The sequence below is a fragment of the Cucumis melo genome, chromosome 10, assembly GCF_025177605.1.
Source record: "Cucumis melo cultivar AY chromosome 10, USDA_Cmelo_AY_1.0, whole genome shotgun sequence".
In the NCBI taxonomy this organism is placed as follows: Eukaryota; Viridiplantae; Streptophyta; class Magnoliopsida; order Cucurbitales; family Cucurbitaceae; genus Cucumis; species Cucumis melo.
Genome location: NC_066866.1, coordinates 4368743 through 4385842, shown reverse-complemented (window position 1 = coordinate 4385842; position 17100 = coordinate 4368743). Strand labels below are relative to the sequence as shown.

Here is a 17100-nt window from a genome sequence, read left to right as displayed (position 1 = left end):
TGGAACACAATGAGAATTTCACGTTAAAAAATCAAAATAGTTCACAAACTTCGTAAAATGAATAGTTCACTTTTTGACATGTCAATTAATTTTAGGTTAAACCTCGTGTTATTTATGAATAGCAAAACTTTAAAAGGCATGCAAAACTCAAGATAATAAACATAAGCTTTCAATATTAGGTTGGTCCCAAACCCAATCCTAAAGGGTTGGCCATGCATCATTATTGATATTTGAGTAAAAAAAAAAAAAGTAGTTTTACATTGGACTAAAAATGGGGTCCTTTTTAAATTATTATTACACGATATAAAAGACAGGTTTAGATTGACTTTTTAAATGTTAGTAAAATACTTTTTTATATGTATAAACACTCAAAAAGTATATCCAAATAAGTCTTAAATATCCTCTCATGAACAATTATATTTCACACGGTCAATTTAGACATGTCGAACTATTGAATATTTTCTCATATTAATATAAAAGGATGAATTTGAGATGAATACAAGAAGCAATTAGGAAAGATTGATAAAATCAAATATTATTAGTAAAGCTTTTTTATACTTTAGATTAAGGAGGCGTTTGCTTAGCGATAAAGACAAATGATTGAGTTGAGTTGGGGTTGGTAATAACCAAAGGAAAGTTATCGGGGGAGTTGATACGAATAACAAGATAGTAAACCTCTTTAATGATTGGTAAATCAAACATGGGTTAGTTTTTTTTACTAATCCAACCTAACTCTCTCAAATTACTGAAGTTGCTAGACATCTTATAAATAATTTATTTTCCCCAACAAATTTAGACAATTAGTCACAATTGTCCAAACACAAATAAATTAATTTAGACATGTATTATTAATGATTGAAATATGTCATGTGTTAAATCTAGGATGATCATCTATTCTAATGTTCAAACGAATTGTTTCGATAAAATTTGTCAAAATAAGTCTAACCTAACTCCATGCTAAAATAACAAAAGCAAAGTTGAAATAGGAAAAGAATCAAAAGTTTTAGTGGGACACAACTGTTGAAATTTTCCATTGCAGGAATGAAAAGAATAATCAAGCTGCTATACACACACACACACACACAAACATATATATATATATATATATATATATATATAAATAAGTTTTGTAATTAAAAGTGAAGGTGTCAACGTTGACTAATGAGTCTTAGATTGGTGGAAATAGGCTGTAGGCTTTGGGTAATTGAAATCGCCTTCATTTCCACCGTCGTGAATGGCCGAGGAAGGTTCGCCTTAATTCCCACCGTCGTGAATGGCGGAGGAAGGTTCGCCTTAATTCCCACCGTCGTGAATGGCGGAGGAAGGTTCGCCTTTACCACTGTTTCCCCTTCTCCGATAACTCTTCCCTCCACATTTACCAAAACTATTTCTATACTTTTTTCTTCTTTTCTAACCTACCAAATATAATATAATATTACTATATAAATATGTACATGTACGTACGTACATACATAAATACATATATATATATATATATATATATATATATATATAATAGGTCATAATAGATTATAGTAGACCATGAAACATATAGATATGGATAGTAATGTATCTCGATCTATCACAGAACAATAGTGATATATATATTTTTTTGTTATATTTGTAAATATTTTCAATAGTTTTGTAATTTAAAATAATTTTCCTATTTCTAGAGATACCATAATTTAATTCATACTTTTTTTTTTAAAAAAGAAACTTTTGTGGATAACAAAGAGTTAAAACTATTTACAAGAAATAAAAAAGAAACGTAAATGAGCTATAGAGAATGTGATAGATTTTGTAAAGAGATAGTTGCAAATATAACAATTAAATTAAAAATAATTAAATATATAGTAATATTTTAACAATTTACAAATACAACAATTACGAATAAACCAGGTTGTAAATATAAGAGTCTATCATCGACAGAAGTCTATCACTGATAGATAAATCTATATTTGCAATTCTTTTTAAATGTTGTTACATATTTAATTATTATTCCTAAAATTACTATCAATTATAATTATCATTTGGCTAATAGTTTCAAACAAAATGCCCAAGAAAATAAATTAAGATAAAGAAATTATGTCTATTGAGAAATTAATTAAATGAAAAAAATAGATTGGATGAGTATTGTTTGTTTGAGAGTATGTGATTATTAGAAAATGTAACAAAGAAAGTTAACATATGAAATGGGTAAAATAAAAATCATAAGTAAAAAAATCAATAAAGAAAAGTGTGAATGCATTTATTATATACCTTATTACATAACCATATCATATTATATAATTTAACCAAAACTAGTCATTATTATTTCTAAAAACATCTGTGTTCGAACTTTTTGATTTGAAATATTCTAATTACTTAAGTACTTAATGAATCAAATTGATATTGTTATAATATATTTGTTAGAAATCTACGTCTGAATTTCCTTAAATAAGTAGTATGATTAAATAAAACCCGAGAGATTGGATTGGATGATAAGATTAATTTAGTAGACAATTTAATTTTTGACGGTAAAAGTATAGTCCTTGAATTTTAATCAAATCGATTTATTATTTACACTTCTAAGTTTATAGTTTTGGTTAATGATTTAATTTTTATATCTTAATTTACAACTACTAACAATTTAGTCCCTATGATAAATATGTTAATCAAAATTCAATGCCAATTGTTATTACCAATGACTTAACCCTTTGTAATTTATTGTATAAAACTTATTAAATCGTACTAATAATTTTGTGGTAGAGAATAAATTGTCACAAATTATAAAGTATAAAGACTAAATTGTTCCTCATTAAATTTGAAAGAACTTAACTTTTACGACTTTGAAAGTATTAAAATTAAATCGACATCAACCAAATTGTTATTTTCACGAAAGTTTAAAGATTAAAAATCAAAAATTGTTTTTTAATCTTAACTTTAAAGTTTATAAATATAATTTCTGAGTCCATCTTTAAAAAAATTATATTAAAATTTAATTTCTAAACTTTTACTACCCAACATGGAAATACAATTTTTTGAATGCTTTAAGTTTATTTATTATTCTTATTTAAGTTTTGTTGGTTCTTCACATATTTATAAATATACTTTTAGTGTGTATATATATATATATATATATATATATATATATATTAAAATATATGCTTTTGTATTTTTTTTTTTTAATGTTTATTTACCACATCAATTTTCTTGGTTGAGTTCTTAGGTTCCATAACTGATTTTCCAAACAACACTTTTTAGGAATTTAAAAGTATTTTAAAAGGTAAGTTGGGGAGATAGTGCCTAACTGCCAATTAAGCTTACACTTTTGAAAACTTATAAAAGAAAATAAAAGTGTTCCCATCAAAAAAAAAAAAAAAAAGTTCACAATAACAATTCAATAAAATGAAATTTAAATCTACATATATAAATATTCACTAACTGAAAATTGTCATTATCGAGTTAGGTTCAATGATATTGACATTGTTTTTCTCTTCTTTCTAACATTATTTCAACTGTTGTACTAAAAAAAATAATTATGTTTTGTTATTCTAAATAAATTTATAAATCAATTCAATTTAGAATTTTTATTTATTTATTTGAGTAAATAACAACTAAATCATACCATATGAATTGAGTTCAATTGATTGAATTATTGATTATTCAACAACTCTAGTAAAGGGGAGTAAATATGATAGATTGAAAATCAAGTCGATGAATCAAAAATAACAAAATGAAAAACGAAAGGTTTTGAAAAATTCCAAAATTGACTAATTTTTATTTTTAGAAAATAAAAAATAAAATTGGCCAAAAATTGATGAACCAACCAACCAACATATGTTGTTGCATTTTGGTCTTCCAATATGCAATACATTCAGATTCAGCACCTGGTGCAACAAAGGTAGAACAGGAATGGCAAGCTAGATCGGTTGAGAAAATAAAAGCTGCAAAACAAGAAAAAGTTAGTATATGGTTGAGTCGCGGAACACACTTTCTTTAAAACGTTTCGCGACTCTGAATTGTGCAAACAGGTTATTGTCCCGTCGTCTTTAGGATAAAACAGCCTCACCCGTCAGTTGATTTTGCACAGAAATCAAATTGGTAATCTATAAATCACTCAAAGTTCTACAGACATACACATAGCTCGGGAGACTTGAACAGAAAGTGTATGAGGAGAAGACTGTTCTTTTCTGTATTGTGATAGAGATGAAAACTAAGAGATGTATATATAGCGGTGGAGGATTAGCAACGGTCAAATCAAATTAATGAAATGCTTAAAAACGGTCAAATTAAAATGAAAATTATCAACTTAATAACATTCACTTAATTAGACAAATTAATTAAACGTTAACGATTCTCAATTCAAAGTTAAAAGAAAATTTTCTCCTCTCCTTACCCATCGACGGACGACAGTGGTGCGTGTGTGAATGCCCTAAGGGCCCAAACCTATTAGCCAACTAATAGATATACGAAGGAGCATCCACGGTCTAAATTTATGAATGTGAGAATGAATTAGAAAAAATATATTAATAAAAACTTTTTATTTTAAAGAAAAAGATGGATGGATTAATTGGATGAAATTTATTCCAAACCTATATTTGGCCCAACAATATTAGAAAGAAACGAAGAAAAGAATTGCATTTAATTTGAATACATTTACTTTAACCCCCCAATAATTAAACAATAACGAAACTATTTAGGTGTAAACAAACAACAAAAAGGTTTAACAATGAATTAAACCGTACAAAATTATGTCCCTCTCTAAGGAAGAGTTTATAAATGGGTGTGACGGGGCGGGGCCTACGGTTCTCTCACCTCCCACGTTCCCTCTTTTTTTGTTCTTCAGTTTCCCACTTGGCTTCTCCTCATTCCCCTATCTCTCTATATATTCCTCCCTTCTTCTTCTTCTTCTTTTTCTTCTCCTTCTTATTCACTTCCTCAATCCCCATGCCCTTTTCTTTATTCCCTCATTTCTTCTTCCATGGATTCCAAAGAATTTGACCTCTCTTCTTCCCTCTCCTCCCACAGGTAAGATTCCAATTTAATCACCCATCCATCCACCTCACCGTTTCTCTTTCTAATCACTACACACACACACACACACCTTTCGTTCCTCTTTCTCTCAATCTTGTTTTTAATTACTCACCTGGCAGGTGGTGGTCGAAGAACACGGTCGCGATCGTCACCGGAGCGAATAAGGGCATAGGATTTGCCCTAGTTAGGAAATTAGCGCAATCGGAACTCACTGTCGTATTAACGGCTAGAGATGAAGTAAGAGGATTAAAAGCCGTTGAAACGCTGCGAAATGAAGGACTAGGCCATGTCTTGTTCCGCCGTCTTGATGTTTCCGATCCCGACTCCATTGTTGCCTTCGCCGCCTGGTTCGCTTCCAATTTTCAAGCTCTCGACATTCTTGTGAGTATTTCTTCTTTAATTTTTGGAATTAATCTTCCTTCCTTCCTTCCTTCCTTCCCTTTCTCTCTGGCTTTGCATCATTCACTTGCACGCTTTCTGTTCCTTACGGAACGCAAACTACGTTTTCTTTTTTATTTTCTGAATTTGCAAATTCATCCCTGAAGTTATGTGAAATTAGAATTGTTACTCTCCCGTCACGTCAGGATCAACGACTTATAAACACACTTCACCTCAGCCGATGCCCCAATCTATTATTCTGTCTATTATTGTCACGTTGTGTTAAAATTCCCATGTTTATAATGTCGAGGAAATGTGCCCAAAATATCCATATAAAGTAGATGGATAGTTTCAATATACATAAATCATCAAATTAGTACATGCGATTATAGGAAAGTTTGATGAGTAACATAAAAAATAAAATTATTCATAAAACGTAGCAAACATTTTAAACTGAGGTATAGAAAAAGTTTGATTGATCTATTTATTTATATTGTATAAATAGTTTTAATATTTTACTATTTTTAAATTTTTATTATTTTGTTATTTTTTAAAAAATTAAAATAATTTAAACTTCAAATACATATTATTGTAATTTAAAACAAAATAATCTACTACTCAAACCCAAGTTCAAAACCTTTTATTAATCTCGTTTTTGTTTCTAAATTATGGTTTGAGATTTTTCAAATTATCGTAATTAACCATTCATTTGCAATTTTGTTTAGATTTCAAATCTTAAGCAATTCTCACCCAGCAAATAATTAATTTTTTTTTTATTTCAATGAAATCATTTGTTTTCCTCTCTCTATTTTCTTTGTTTATGATGCAGATCGATTCTATTGAGCTGAGGTCTTTTCTAAATATTTACATTAAAAATAGTTCGTTTTGAAAAAAATTACAGGGTTCGAAAACTTGGTTTTTTTAGACACTTTTAAAATAGGTGTCAAATAATTTCGTTTGAATCAAAACTATGTTTTTAAAGAATATAATCTTTTTTTTTTACTGTACACATACATGTATCAATTGAACAAAGCACTAGAATATAATTTTTTTTATAGTCTATGTATTGTTGAGCTATTTTTAGTCTTTTTTTTTTTAGTTCTGTTTGTTCTATTTTGTTTTTATGTAAGTTTACATAGTGAGGTATGGGACAAATAAATTTTGTAGGTGAATTTAATATAAACGGTGGTGAGAGCATTGGAATGAGTAATTTAAGGAATGTGTGACAGAGGATAAAATTCAAAATAATTATTAATTTAAGTCAAAAACCAAATAAATGTCATATAAGATAATAGAAAATAAAATAGGATTCAAACTGTTTTTTCAAACCTAATTAATTACCTCAATGTTTGAGACATTCTAAGTCTTCCATTAAGTTGACAAGAGGGAAAAAAAAAAATTAGAATGCATAAATCTTTTAGACATGGACTTTGACTTTACAGTATTATGGTTTGATACAATCTATTAAATTTTCTGTAGTTCAACTAATTTTTTTTTGTTATATTTTTGTGAATAGTCTCAATTTTTTTTATCTATAGGACTTTCTCATAAAGTTATTAGTAAAAACAATATCTATAGATTTAGTTTTAGAAAGCATAAATGATTATTAAAAGAGATGTTAGTAATGTTTAATCACGTTCAAACTTGAAAGATTTGTTAGAGACCTAATTCTAAAGTTATTTTATTTGTAATTTATTATAGGAGACAGGATCACATGTGTATGCTATAATATTCTTATTTGAAAAATAGTTCTACCAAAGATTTTAAGAAGTGGAAAAAAAAAGTAAAAGAATTATTGGGAAATGAAACAATTTCACGTTTCTTTAAAAGAAAAGTAAAAACTGTTGTTGTCTTGTGGGGGACTAGCATAGCAATAACTTTATGTAATTCTTTTTTCTCTGACTTTTTAAAACTAGATAATGTGTTTAATATTTTCTTCTCGAGTTAAAATAAATACATATATTGCGAAAGAAATAAATGTATATATTATTTATTTTATTAATGAGTCTTCATTTTTGTGTACGTCCGGTCTGCATAACCATAAAGAAAGTCACGCTCTTTAACTACTATCTCCATGCCGCCCCCTCTAGCCAGGACTATATTCTATATACACATGCTACAATAATATTCCAGTCAATTATGATAGTTAGGTTGCCCTTCTTTTATTTATTTTAGTTTTCCAGCTTTGAAAAATACGTTTGTATAGTCGTCCTAAGTTTTGAAAAAGCATGCCCATTTAGTTTCCAGGTTTCAAAACGTATTGTTTTTTATGAATTGTGGTTGAACAATTAGATGAGTTGTAAAAGCAAAGACACAGTCTAAAATACACCATATTACCTTTTTCATAAAACATATTTTGAAGTTTTTTTGTGTGCTATGTGGTCGATATAGATTGCAAAAAGAGAGATGTAGTCCCACATAACATATGTAAATAATTACATTACTTTCCACTTTTTCTTTTTGTTTAATAAATATTCATATAAGTGATAGATTCGGGTGGCTCTTGATTTACTCATGCAGGTAAACAATGCAGCAGTGTCATTCAATGACATATACGAGAACTCAGTTGAAAACGCAGAAACAGTAATGAAAACAAATTTTTACGGCCCAAAACTACTGATCGAAGCTCTATTTCCTTACTTCCGCTCTTCTTCTTCCAAAACCCGAATTCTAAATATCACCTCAAGGCTGGGAACCGTAGATGTAAATTAAATCAACCTATTTCGTTTTCATTTAGATGATTATATATATATATAATCTATATATTATATTTGATAATATTGTTATCTAAAATAATGCAGAAAGTAAGGAACATAAAAGTGAAAGAGATTCTAGAGAGTGAAGATGTGAGTGAGGAAGACATTGAGGGTGTAGTGAATGCATTTCTGGAGGACGTGAAGACAGGGACGTGGAAGAAGGCAGGCTGGCCGGCACTATGGACGGAATATGCCGTATCGAAGCTGGCGTTGAACACTTACACAAGAGTTTTGGCGAAGCGATACGGTGCGTATGGGAGTGTGAGTGTGAATAGTTTTTGCCCTGGCTTCACACAGACGTCGATGACGGGTGGGAAAGGAACACATACAGCTGATGCCGCCGCACTCGTTGGTTGTAGACTCGCTTTGTTGCCGTCTCACCGGTTACCTACGGGCCAATTCTTCTTCTGGGGGCCTAACTATACTATACCCAGAAAGTCTAAATTATAGATCAGAACATACTCTTCATCTTTGTTGTTTGTTGTTTTAATACTGCTATACATTAATTATTATATATTCTTGAATTTTCATAAACATAACGGTTCAAAATTACTATCGGAATAGAATTTTTTTATATAGTTGCAAATGACTTCTCCATGTTTGAGATATACTACATTACATTGAAGCTAGCTTGAACACTTACACGAGAGTTTTGACGAAGCAACGGCACACATTCACTAGTGTGTTGGATCGTTTTTTCATTTGTTTCATACAAACATGCATAGTCCATCGACACCACAGATATCGTTGTCACCTTACCGACCATCAGCTGGCCTGTTCTTATGGGGAACCTAACTATGATAATGTACGTAGAAACTCCAAATTACAAACTGTGGAGATCAATGGCAAATGATACCTTATTCCATATGCATTCCCTTTTCTATTATAATTCAATTTCCGTATAATAGATTTTTACTGTATTGTCTGCACACCACATAGATGATTCCGATTAGTCTTTTTTCTTTTTAAACATACCCTTCGACTTCATCTATTCTTCCAAAAGTTGCAATAGTAAATTTTTATAAACGTTATGGAACTATCTCTTTGATGGTTAACTAAGACATATTCTGCATAAATATTGAATTTTGTGCATTATTTTCAGTTAAAAGAAAACTAATGTCTAATACTCGTCCTTGTTCAAATTTTTTGTTTTCCCCATACTAACATGAAAATTCCAATGCCAACTTGAACATACAGAATCTTTACGTGGTTAATTAATTAAGACCATTTCCTAATGAAAATATATTCTTAGCCCATCATCAACTTAAGATTTTGAATCGATCGAACAACGTTGTATTGAGATGCTTATAATCGTAGTATTGTCGCTAGCAATCACTATTCAATAAACAATAAATCATAATATAATGGACCATAAAGAAGTTTATATATTAAAATTGTGCAATAGAAAAAAAAAATCATTAGCATACAGATTAGAAAGATATTTATATATTGCAAGGTTAGGTTTAGGAAATAGGTTGAAAAATAAAGTCAATCATCTTTCAATAATTGGGGTCTAAGTCTAACAAAGTAACAAACGAGGAAAGGGCAAACGTTAAATATGAAATATTATTTGGACCCTCACGTGAATTATGTAATAATTAAATTATAAGATTGGCAATTTATATCGTGACAAAATATTTTTCATTCACACTACATATATAGGACTTTATTATTATTATTATTATTATATATTATTATTATTATTATTATTATTATTATATATTATTGTTTTTGGATTTATATTTTATTAAATTAAATCGTTGAAATGCTTACGACAGATTTCTTATGGAAATTACTATAAAATGTCAAAATATTTAAACCATATATATATATATATGTATGTATGTATGTATATGTGGATGTCTTTACAATATGAACTTTTTATAATAATGAATCCTCTTCTAGTGGATGTAATATGTGACAAAATTATATATTATTTTCTTCTACAATATTTAAAAATGTATTAGAAATAGTAAACGATATAATAAAACTATTTTTTTAAAAGATAGAATATTATAATAAAAAATACTTTCGTTCAATACGTTTGTGAGATTGATGAACGTTGGGATAAACATAACTTTATGTTTAATTTCTTCAATAAACAAGAAAACTTTAGTTATATCAAACTAATCATTTTACCTTAATTTTATTAGTCACCTCTAGCAAGTCAACACGATGTAAATTGATCGATAGGATCGACTTCACAAGCCTAATCTATTCAACTTGAAAATGTTATACATATTGAGTAAGACCAACATGAGAGGTGAACTTTCACATGTATGTGTGTATATATACCATCATCTTAGTTTGGATTCTAACATTTATTTAAACATATTATTGATTGATTCAAGATAGATTTAGGTAACATATAAAAGAAATAATAATAATTAAAAGAGATACACCAACTTAAACTAACTATTAATATATATATTTAACACTACAACAAATCTGGTCATTAATGTCGGGTGGAAAAAATGAAAAATGGGCTTTAATGTCGGTTTTCAAAAGGCGGACGTTTAATGTCGGTTTTAAACCGACATTAAAGAGAGAGCTTTAATGTCGGTTTAAAACCGACATTAAAGCCCCTTTGTAATTTTTTATTTTTTTAAATTTGGTAAAAAATCAAGTTTTCTCTCTCTTACTTTACCTTTTTTTTCCTTAATAGTTTCTATATAAATTCTCCTCCTTTCTTCTTCCTCCTTATAACTTTGAAATCTTCTAACCCTAATCAAAATTTCTTGCTTTCATTTCCTATCATCGTAAATTCTTTTTTCCATCAACGATTTGAAGATTTACTATGGCCGTCGGAATCGATCTTGGAACCACGTACTCTTGCGTCGGGGTGTGGCAGAAGAAGAAGAAGAAGAAGGTATGAAGTTTTTTTTTTCCCTTTTATTGTTTTGGAGTAGATAGTTTATTTATATGCATTTGTGGACCAAGTAATTTTTCAGAGCTTCTTTTAAAAGGGATTGTTTTGAAAAATATCAGTAAAATGGTGAACTTCTTGTTTTTATTGTTTCAATTGTTTTTAACTTATAGAAGTGGAATATTTTATTTGTGATTAAAAACCATTAAAAATCATTGGTCAATAGCCAAGACCACTCTCAGCGGCGGACTCCAACACAAGCCCTTGGAAAATCTCTGGAAACTCCATTTTCATTCATAATAACCCTAACAAGTTTGAATTTGGCAAGTTTCCATTCATTTCTCTTCTTTACCCTTCTCTATTTCTCCCCCAATTTTCTCCTCCTAACTGTTTTTCTTACTTCCTTTTTGCTTTTTTTTTTTTTTGAAGACCGAGTTTTCGGTGAAGATTGTAAGACTTTTGAAGTCTATCAAGCTCGCACCAAAGAAATTGTTGCCTCTGCAGTTCGTGGATTCAATGGTGATGTTTTGGATTCATTCATGTGCTAGTAATATTTGACTTAGTGCTTGAAAGTCACTCTTTTATGCTTTACTTTTGAAAAAATTTAAAAAAAAACCATCATGAAAACTATGAGCCAAACATTAGGTAACATATTAGTATTAATCTTCGTGGATTCAATGGTGATGTTTTGGATTTGCTCGTGATGTTGGATCTCAAGATGATGTGTTTTTTAGAGAGGTTGCAAACGACTATGTTGCTGAGAATCATTGCAAAGAGAGGCATTTGAAGTCTAATAGATCTTCCAGACATGGGACTTCATTGAGGAAAGAAGAATCCGTGTTACATTCTGATGGAGGGCAAAGTGATGCAATGGCGCGATTGATACTAAATCAACCCGGGGAAGAGAATGCTGGATCAACAACGGAATCAGATGGTGCTGAGAAGGTAACATCCATTGAAAAGTTGGCAGTGCCAAGCCCCTGCGTCAAGAACGGCCAACTATGGAGGATGGAATAAAGAGATTAGGAGTACATAATAACAATGCAACACCTAGAATAATCAGCGTTGTAATTGGGGAAAAAGGGGCTTTGGTTATTGCTGGATGGCCTTCTTGGCTGACATCTGTGGCTGGAGAAGCAATCAATGGATGAGTTCCTAGAAAGGCAGACTCTTTTCAGAAGTTGGATAAGGTTAGTTTTAATAGTTTTACATTTATTGATCTGTTTCTGCACTCTTTTCTGCAACATTTCTTTACATACGCACTTGTTTTGTTTCTATGATATGAGCGTAACCTGAATTGGGCAGACTAGGAACTTCTTCTTAGAGGCTTAGATTTATAGTTTGTGGTGTTTTTTATGATATGAGCGTAACCTGAATTGGGCAGAATAGAAACTTCTTCTTAGAGGCTTAGATTTATAGTCCGTGGTGTTTGTATGCTCCTTTTTTTTTTTTTCTTTTTTAATTTTTGAAACCACTGGTTTTACTTCTCCTGACCATGTGAATAGACATCTTTTTGCCATTTGTGGGCTGGCTATTGCTTTGTAGGTGTGTACTCTAAATCAAATCTATTGCCCTAAGATAAACATGCGTTTGTAATCCTTTTCATGGAAAATGGATCAAAATTTAGTTACTATAATGAATATTACAGACAAGAATGGATTTGGCATCCCACCTATAAAAATATAAGCATTGTCTGCCCAACTCTCAGAATACATACCCCAAGCTTTGTATCCATAGGGAAATTGTAATGATTTTCAATTATGTTGATGGGGAGAAGCAAAGTGCTACTTCGAGTTGAACCTTAACCAATTATCAAATACAGTGAAGGAAAAGGCTCCCACCTTGTGAGCTAGGAGGTGATTGAGAAGCTTGTGAACTCAAGAGGGCTATAACTTGGAAATCCAAGGACTGTTAAGAAAGCCCTGTTGGTGAAATGGCTTTGGCATCCCTCGAGTCTAATTCTCTATGGTGGTGGATAACCGGGAGTAAGTACAGGTCTCACACTTTTGAGTAGCTGGTGGGTGGGAATAAAGATGCACAGTGAAATTTGTGGAAGGATATCTCCTCGAGTTCCCTTCCTTCTCTCACTTTGTTTGTTTTGGTGTGGGGGAGGGAAAAGAAATGTATTTTTTAAGAGGGTTGGTGGATAGGAAATGTATTTTTGGAATGCTCAGCTCTCTCACAAAAGGCCATATAGTGGCAGATATTTGTGATGAAGACAACTTGGATGTGGACTTGTTGAGAACAAATTTTCTTGATTAGGTAGCCTGATGAATAGTTGAACCTTGTTGGAAAATTTGAAAAACAAAGCCTTAACCAACTTGAAGACCAATTGATTGGAAGGGGTATACGTCCAAAAACTTCATCTTCAAATCATCTATAATTCTTTTGTCTCCAAATCATGGTAGATTGGTGATTCTTTGATAAATCATATCTGGAATTTAAGGTTCCTAAAAGAAGTTTAAATTTTATTCACGAGTTTACACCATTTTTTGTGGAAGTGTTCCTCAATAAATAATGATTCTTTCACAATCAAAGGATATGAAAGGGCAATTTCTATTGCTAACCTGAGCATGCTAGTTTCTGTTGGTGGTGGACGGATTGGGTTTTTAAGTTAAAGGTGGGGAAGGTGATCTCTTATCTGTACCTTATTAATGCTTGCTTTTCTGAGAATGACCTCCTTGTAATTAGTTCTATCATCACTAATGACACCATTGGATTCTGAGTTATAAATGGAGACCTGTTGCATTAACGAGGCATATCCCTTCCTTTGGCTCCTCAAAACGATTATTAAATTTAATTCTTCATTGTATGTTTTTCTAATTACCGGTTTGGTCTATTTTTTACATTGGGATCCATTCTTTAATTAGGGTGGGCGGCTTCTTTTGGTAGGTTTGCATTTGTACATTCTTTTGTATTTCTTATTGAAGACTTATTTTTTAACTAAAAAATTCAAACTGGGATTATGCTCTTTAGTTTCCTTTCTTAATTTTTGTTGTTTTTTAACTGTACATATATTAACTTCAATTGTTAATAAAAAAATTCTATTACAATACTCTAAATTTAGTTTTGATGCATGCACTGATTCACAAGTTAAACAACTTTGAATACTACCACCTCTTATCCGATACCTCAAAGGGTCTTCCTTTGTCATCTATTCTCTTTGTCATCTATTCTCTTTTACATTAGAACTCAAGGACACAGATGTACAACCTATAGAACTGGTTTTGTTCAAGTAAGTTCGTTTTATTCTCTTTTACATTTGAGCCCATATTTTTCCATGGTGGTTCTTGCTTCAAAAGAAAATATTGAATTTAATATAACACTAATTTTCATTAAGATATATATCTTGGCCTTTACACTCAGTTTATACTGCTTATGTTTTGAATAACTCGAATGTAGATTGGACAAGAAACGTACAACAGTGTGTATAGGGCCCGTGACATTGAAACAAACAAGATTGTTGCATTGAAGAAGGTACAATTTGCTAACATGGATCCTGAAAGTGTTCGTTTTATGGCCAGGGAAATTCTTATCCTGCGTAGGCTTGACCACCCCAATGTCATGAAGCTTGAAGGTCTTATTACTTCAAGGGTGTCGGGTAGTTTTTCTTAGTCTTTTTCTTCTATTTTAATTTTTTTAATCCTTTCACGTAAAGTAGCTTTTCTTTGTCTTGAATCATAAGGTTTTTGTTTTCATTTTTATTCATCTTCAAGTATCAGCAGATAATGAAGTATGAAGTTACTATAACTGTGCTTTACTTTTCAGCTTATTGTGTTGATGTTGCTTATTTCTTTATAGATTGATATTGGTTTTCATAATAACGTTATGTAAAAAAATGTTGATTATTCATTTGGTGGGCAATATTATGAGCTAATCAATTACAAGATTTCATAGGTTGCCACATAAAATGTTTTTTTTTTATTATTTGGGAAAAGGATTGTATATGATTGCATCTATGGAATATTTCTAATATTAGATTGAAGAGATTTAGGAAAGCCTGATGGATGAGGTAGACTGAAGAGAGTTATGTGGATTGGGGTGTGGATATAAAATCTTAAGAACTTTTCATCCTTCTCTGCAATTTTAGTACTTCAAACAGCTTTGTTATTCATATAAATGGTTTATTTGATATTGTTTGTAGATAATTGAAGTGATATCGGGTTGAAAGCTAAGCGATTGTGTAGAAATGGCCAAGCGACCGTTGAAAATTGAAGACTGAGAAGGCATTTAGGATTTTTAATTATTTAATTCTTGTCTTAGAATCTTTTTTCATGTACTATTGTAGAATGTATATATAAACATAATATTGATATTTTATTTTGTGTATTCAAATGTAAAAGACAAATGTTATAGTTTCTAACATAATATGAATTTCATTGATTTGTTGGCGTGTGAAAAACATATTTGTCTACATTGACCCAATATCGATCTATAGGACAATAATGTAACAATTAAATAAAAATAAATTTGTAAAAATGAATCAAAAAACTAGGCTTTAATGTCGGTTTTAAACCGAGATATCAGAGTTCAACCGACATTAAAGGGCTTCAATAACACTATCAAAGATGTCGGTTGAAAATTGACAAACCGACATTAAAGAGGGCTTTAATGTCGTTTTTAAACCGACATTAAAGCCCAACCGACATTAAAGGCCTTTAATAACGCTCACAAAGATGTCGGTTGCCAAGTGACATTAAAGGCCTTTAATGTCGTTTTTAAACCGACATTAAAGAGGCCTTTAATGTCGTTTTTAAACCGACATTAAAGCCCAACCGACATTAAAGGCCTTTAATAACGCTCACAAAGATGTCGGTTGCCAAGTGACATTAAAGGCCTTTAATGTCGGTTTAAAACCGACATTAAAGGCCAAAATTCTTCTAGTGTTTGTTGTGCAAGTTGCTATATTTTAGATCTTAAATCCATTTTTGGATCTATGTGTGAAAGAGACGATTTAGAATTAATAATTGATATTAATTAAAGATTGAAAAAAAAATTCATATTCACCTATGAATAGAAAAAATAAAATATAAAACTAAATCCAAACTTATACATCAATATTAAACAATTAGTTACATATAAATTTTGGCAACAATCATTATTTTCATTATTTATTGAAAGGATTGTGACATTGATTCAAACCTATAAACTAGTTTTACGTATAATTGTGAGTTTAGTGTTCAAACTTTCATATTGGATGTCAAGTCTCTAAATTGTCTTTATATATATATAGATATATAATTTTTAAAATTAATAGTTTTGTTTAATTTAAGATAAGTTTAACGTAATACTTTTTAAATAGATAATCTACTTGGGATATAAATTTAACGTGTTCTATACAAATCGTAAACTTTCGATTCGTTGAATAGGTCAAGAAATTATATTGACTTTTAGTTTTACGTTATATTTTTGAAAAGAATATCATATATGTAAGTGATGTGGCATCTAATGTGCACAATGGAATGATATTGTTTATATCCTTCCGAGGAAAACAATTAATATCCTTAAAATCATTTACATTATTAATTTTTATACCTCGAATGTGACTCTAGTTTACGTGATAAATTTTTAATTGATATCATCTATGATATACAAATTCCTCTACTTTTCAATTTTCATACTGTTTTAACCATTGAAAAAGTGCATTTTGTTTGATAAATTAAAATTTTCAAGTGAAAATAGAAATCAAAGTTTCCTTACTTCCATTCGAATTTTAGGAATATATTTATTTTATAATACAACTAAAATGGTTTTAAATTAAGAATATGGGAAAGGTGTACGGATGAATATATAAAACAAAATGATAAATGGTCAAAATTAGGGGTGTGCATCGAAACTGAAATAACCAAGCCGATCGAATCGAAGGCGGTCAATTAAAGATAAGGAGAGGTTTAATCAATATCAATTGGAAAAAAAAATTCAAACATGTAACATTTCTAAAAAAATTCAAATGATTAAATAGACCAATCCACTGACCACGTCAGTACTCTTTTTTTGGATGAAGATTGGTTTGAACATTTACTAACTTCGACAAACCGATACTCATGCTAGTCAAAATAGATTACTTTTTTTTTACCATTTTTT

General features: G+C 30.2%; 1 protein-coding gene across 1 annotated transcript; it reads left to right on the top strand.

Annotated features, from left to right (window-relative positions):
• The first annotated feature begins 4817 nt into the window (after positions 1 to 4817).
• LOC103488873 ((+)-neomenthol dehydrogenase) lies at positions 4818 to 8736 on the top strand. The gene is made up of 4 exons (XM_008447798.3): positions 4818 to 5010; positions 5136 to 5397; positions 7915 to 8097; positions 8196 to 8736. Exons 1-4 carry the CDS (start codon positions 4964 to 4966, stop codon positions 8598 to 8600), a joined length of 897 nt encoding a protein of 298 aa, XP_008446020.1. The 5' UTR covers positions 4818 to 4963; the 3' UTR covers positions 8601 to 8736.
• Positions 8737 to 17100: the final 8364 nt, after the last annotated feature.